General features: G+C 46.1%; 1 protein-coding gene across 3 annotated transcripts in view; it reads left to right on the forward strand.

The window, feature by feature from the left end:
- Positions 1-5,781, forward strand: part of shprh (SNF2 histone linker PHD RING helicase) — a 52,028-nt gene that overhangs the window by 39,066 nt on the left and 7,181 nt on the right. For all 3 annotated transcript variants that reach the window (XR_001311285.1, XM_014021305.1, XM_014021306.1), the window contains exons 22-24: positions 4,136-4,273; positions 5,024-5,125; positions 5,242-5,313. Coding sequence is in view for 2 of the 3 variants with exons in the window: in XM_014021305.1 (XP_013876759.1) it covers positions 4,136-4,273; positions 5,024-5,125; positions 5,242-5,313 (312 nt within the window). In the remaining variant the exon portion in view is untranslated. The remainder of the gene's footprint in view (positions 1-4,135; positions 4,274-5,023; positions 5,126-5,241; positions 5,314-5,781) is intronic.

A 5,781-nucleotide genomic window follows, 5' to 3' on the forward strand; every position in this document is an offset into this window, starting at 1 on the left:
GATCGGGTCTATTTAATGTTATTTATTAAAGCTTATCAGCACGACTCACCTTGCACACCAGTCAATTCCAACTCCACTACGAACTACTTCCTGTGGGCTTTTCACAATAGAAGCACGTTAAGTCTCCATCAGCATAACGTCTCCATATTAACTAACCGCGTTAAATCTAACTGTGCACGTCACTGAAGAGGTGTTTACTACATTCAGCCACGGCGAAAACGGGATGTTTTTTTTAAACGTCAGTCAATATAAGCAGCGGAATTGCAACCTGCTGCTGCAACTAGCTGCTCCAAACATTAGCATGCTAATGCACATAGCAGTGCAGCAAGGAAAAATGTCCCCCGGGAAACAACACTTCACTGGTGGCCGCGACGAAACGTTCCGCTATTTAAACCGGAATGTCCGGTATTCAAAAAATTCATATCATAACAAAAATAAAAACCGGTATTTGGTACAAAACGGTATACCGCCCAGCACTAAGAATCAGTGGCAAAGGGCAACCTTGGTGGAGTCCAACTCTCACCGGAAACGAGTCTGACTTACTACCTGCAATGCGGACCAAGCTCTGGCACCAGTCATACAGGGACCTAACAGCCCGTATCAATGGGTCTGGTACTCCATACTCCCTGAGGGACACAGTTGAAAACCTTCTCCAAGTCCACAAAACACATGTAGACTGTTTGGGCGAACTCCCATGCACCCTCCAGGACCCTGCTGAGGGTGTAGAGCTGGTCCGCTTGTCCATGACCAGGACAAAAACCCCACTGCTCTTCCTGAATCCGAGATTCGGCTATCTGATGGACCCTCCTCTCCAGGACCCCTGAATAGACCTTACCAGGGAGGCTTAGAAGTGTGACCCCCTATAGTTGGAACACACTCTGCGGTCCCCATTTTTAAATAGGGGGACCACCACTGCGGTCTGCAAATCCAGGGGAGCTGTCCACGATTTCCATGCGATATTGTAGAGTCGCGTCAACCAACGCAACCACATGACATCCAGAGCCTTAATGAACTCCGTACGAATCTCATCCACCCCTGGCGCATTGCCACCGAGGAGCTTTTTATCCACCTCTGTGACATCGGCACCAGAGATTGGAGAGTCCAACCCAGGGTCCTCAGGCTCTGCTTCCTCATGGGAAGATGTGTCGCTACGATTGAGGAGGTCTTCGAAGTATTCCTCCCACCCAACCCACAACGTCCCGAGTTGAGGTCAGCAGCGCACCATCCCCACCATAAAAAGTGTTGGTGGCGAACCGCTTCTACCCCCCTGAGACGCCGTATGGTGGACCAGAATCGCTTCAAAGCTGTACGGAAGTCTTTTTCCATGGCTCCTCCAAACCCCTCCCACACCCGAGTTTTTGCCTCAGCGACCACCCGAGCTGCAATCCGCTTGGACTGCCGATACCTATCGGCTGCTTCCGGAGTCCCACAGGCCAAAAAGATCCGATAGGAATCCTTCTTCAGCTTGACAGCATCCCTCACCGCCGATGTCCACCAGCGGGTTCAAGGGTTGGCGCCACAACAGGCACCGACAACCTTACGGCCAGAGCTCATGTAAGCTGCCTTGACAAATGTCTCCCACCTCCCCTGGAACGTGTTCAAAGTTCCCCCGGAGGTGTGAGTTGAAGCTCCGATGGGAGAGTCTGACAGACATTCCCAGCAGACCCTCACTATACGTTTGAGTCTGCCAGGTCTGACCGGCATCCTTCTCCACCAACAGAGCCAACTCACCACCAGGTAGTGGTCAGTTGACAGCTCTGCCCCTCTCTTCACCCGAGTGTCCAAAACATGCGGCAACAGATCAGATGAAACGACAACAAAGTCGATCATCAAACTGCGGCCCAGGATGTCCTGGTGCCAAGAGCACATATGAACACCCTTATGCTTGAACTGCTGTTAGGCACTTAGTCACAAACAACAGTCAAGACCCATCCCCCCACCCGTAGACAAAGGTAAGCTACCCTCTCATTCACTAGGGTGAACTCCAACGCACAGGCACCTCGATGGGAGGCAATAAGTATGCCCAGTCCTGCTTGGCGCCTCTCAGCATGGGCAACTCCAGAGTGGAAGAGTGTCCAACCCCTCTCGAGGAGACTGGTTCCAGAGCCAGAGCAGTGCGTCAAGATGAGTCCAACTATATCTATTCGGAACCTCTCAACCTCACACACCAGCTCAGGCTCCTTCCCCACCAGAGAGGTGACATTCCACGTCCCTAGAGCCAGCTTCTGTAGCCGAGGATCGGACCGCCAAGGTCCTCTCCTTTGACCACTGCCCAAAACACATTGCACCCCACCCTTACGGCCTCTCCCACAGGTGGTGAGCCCATGGGAAGGGGGACCCACCTCTCCTCTTCGGGCTGTGCCCAACTGGGCTCCATTGGCAAAAGCCCAGCCACCAGGCGCTCGCCAACGTGCCCCACCTCCAGGCCAGGCTCCAGAGTGGGGCCCCGGTGACTCGCGTCCGGGCATGGGAACACTGAATCCATTCATCATTGGGGTATTTGGGCTGCACTTTGTCTGATCCCTCACCTAGTAAGTAAGTAAGTAGTTTTATTTATAAAGCGCCGTTCACAGAAGTATATTCACAAGGTGATGTTCAATCATTAACAGTATAAAAATGGTGGAAAGAATAAAATGAACCAGAAAACATAATTAAACATAAGCAACGGAAATTGAAACATCAAATCAAAAATTAATTTCTAAAATTGTAACTCAAACGCAAGGTCAATGCAGGGCAAAATATACAATAATACATAAAACATAATGAATGTGGGGGAGAAAAATATGGCACAAGTTCAGTAATAAAAAAAAACACTAGGACGTAGGACCTGTTTGCCTTGGGTGACCCTACTACAAAATAGCTCCTAGGATCATTGGGACACTCAAACCTCTCCACCACGAGAAGGTTGCAGCCCAAGGAAAGGAGGTTTTCCTTTGGTCAAATATTTTTTAATTTAAGTGTAAACATCTGTGTTACATGGTTATGGTAATGGTTATGGTACATGGAGATGGATGAAACCCATGTGAGCGGAGGCCTCGTAAGTGGACCCATTACTCTCCCCAAAAGAGACACTGAGCTCTCAATCAAACCTTCGCATCCCTCGAAAGAAGGACACCAGGGGAGAAACACTCAGTGTTCTAAGTTTCTCGGGATCCATAAAAGGTTCTCCAAGAATTCTTTCCCTTCGACTACTCAGGGCCAAGCATTGGCCCAAGTAGTGCAAAGAGGTCGCTAATTCAGTGCCACAGGCACCGCACAGACCATTTTCATGGAGTCCCATCACCATTTTATGGCGGTTGAGCAAGTTGTGCTCAGTTAGGACTCCAACCAAAGTACTTAAGGTTTTCCTTGTCAGGGCAAGAAGGGCTCTTCCAAACCAAGGATTTGGGCCGTTAATCAATTCTCGTGCCTGTCTGTAATCCGTAAGCTCCCTCCAGCAGATTGAGTGTTGACGTCTGATCCATGCCTGTAGGGCAGTCCTACAGATTGTTGTTGAAATGCCTATAGCAGGCTCTGGTCCTTTGAAGTGAGCCTGACTGCCAGCTCTTGCAAGGTAGTCAGCTCTCTCGTTACCATAGATGCCAGTATGTCCTGGTACCCATTTAATATTAACACAGTTAACTCTCCCCAGTTGGTTGACTGCCTCAGCACACTACCAAGCCAGTAGTGATGTAAAGTGTGGCCCTTGGAGAGCTCTAATAGCAGCTTGGCTAGTCTGTCAGGATGAATATTTCCTTCTGCATACACTGCAGTTCTTTGAGAGATGCCGCACATTGGTGGATTGCATGTATCTCAGCTTGAGATACCTTTACAAAACCACCTAGTGGGTAACTGTACTCTCTTTCACTGTGGTTGTGCAGAATCAGCACCCCTGCACCTACTGGCCCCGTTATAAAGGATCCGTCTGTAAAACAGTAGAACTGTGTAACTGTGTTACATAGTTTTCATTTATTCAGAAGAAGAGCAGTTTCTCACCGCAAAATTAGTTAATGCCACAAGTTCTCCTAAATTACTCATACGCAAAACTTAAAAACACATCTGTTCGTACGAACGGTTCTTGCATGAGACCCAGTGTACATTTTGCTTTCCATTTTACTAATAAAAGTAGATTTAATCTGTGTTTAACTTGTCCCAGGTGCTGCATGAGTATTGGATGGTGCTGCGTAACCACGTGTCAGCCATCGATGAGCTGGGCATGGCCACCGAGAGACTGCGAGTTCGTCTGCCCGATGAGCCGAAGCCCAAACTGCTGCATATCATAGAGCCACATGAAGTGGGTTTTTCAAATAATATATATTTTTATTATTAATGATTAATGATTATTAACATTCAAATTGTACTTCAACATATTTTACAGTATATATCCTTAAAAATGGAATCTGAGTTTATTTAATAATTTAAAATCAGTGTATGCCTGAGGTCACATAGAGAGTGCTCCAGCACAGCTTCTTTAAATGGGGAGTATCATGCAAAATTGACTTTTTTGAGCTTTATGTCATGCTATAATATCATTCCCTCTTCAAAAACTTACCCAGAGTGTTGCTTTGACTCATTTAAGCATGATTGAGAAATCCTTGGTAGCCATTTGGAGCTGCCTTAACACTTGCTGGTACATAGCACTGCCTGTTTATACCTAGCTCCTCCCTGGGGCTCAGTTTCCAGCCGAGCAACTGCCCCACCGAGCACCCCTCCCCCGAAGCATTGTTGTGCAAGGCGTGCTGAAGTGGGAGTGTTGCAAACAGTAGGAGGTTCTTAAAAAGATGGAGGCCAGTTTTGAAATAGGCGATGATGTAAAGTCAAATGTGTTTTTGATATACAGTATATAGCATTTTCATAACAACTGAAGGTACCATACTGACTTGTAGTATAGAATTTAATTATATGCCTAGAAAATACCCCCCACTCCAAATTTACATTGCTTACAGATTTAATTTCATAAGTTCATTTGATGTTTTAATTAAAGTTTTTCATGAATGTAATATTTGGTTTTAATTTTTTTCTTGTTGTGTGTTTTGGCTCGCAGGTGGAGCAGAACAGAGTAAAACTCCTAAATGATCAGGCTGTGGCCAAGTCTCAACTGCAGAAGAAGCTAGGACAGTTTCTGTATTTAACTAATCTGGAGAAGGTGACTTTATATTAGGCAGACTACATAAACTGCATCACAACTCCTCAGTCATTCATAGAAATGGTCTTAAACTGTGGAGCACAGTCTATGTCCAAATAACACATGTCTGTGTTTAGTCCCAGGACAAGTCCACTGGAGGACTGAACCCAGAACCTTGTCCCATCTGTGCCCGACCCCTGGGTCAAGAGGTGAGTGCTGCTTGTAATTATCACAATTTTGACTTTTCAAATTTTCCAGGGTGTCCGCGGGGTTGTAAAAAGTATTAAAAGGTAGTAAATCAAATGATGATGATGATGATGATGCCTTTATTGTCATTGTACGGAGCACAATGAAATTTCATTTAAGAACACCCATTCAAGAAGACACACACATGACAAAAACATGGGAGAACAGGTGGTCAGTTCATGCGGCAACCAGCAGGGCTCGCGCTACCTTCAAAAAGAAAAAACGAAATACAACAGAAGGTTAGATGAGAAAAAAAAAGATTATTTTATATCAACGAAATATGTTACACATTATGGTGTTTACAAAAAAAAACCTTCTACAAGCAAGAGCGCATTTATTAGCCAGAGGAGTAAGTGAGTTTAGAGTGAATGGGCCTCATGCAAGAACATGTTCGTATTCTTATCCTAAATTTCTCTTACTTTTGTTCGTAC

The sequence above is a fragment of the Austrofundulus limnaeus genome, unplaced genomic scaffold, assembly GCF_001266775.1.
Source record: "Austrofundulus limnaeus strain Quisiro unplaced genomic scaffold, Austrofundulus_limnaeus-1.0 Scaffold287, whole genome shotgun sequence".
NCBI classification, from domain to species: domain Eukaryota; kingdom Metazoa; phylum Chordata; class Actinopteri; order Cyprinodontiformes; family Rivulidae; genus Austrofundulus; species Austrofundulus limnaeus.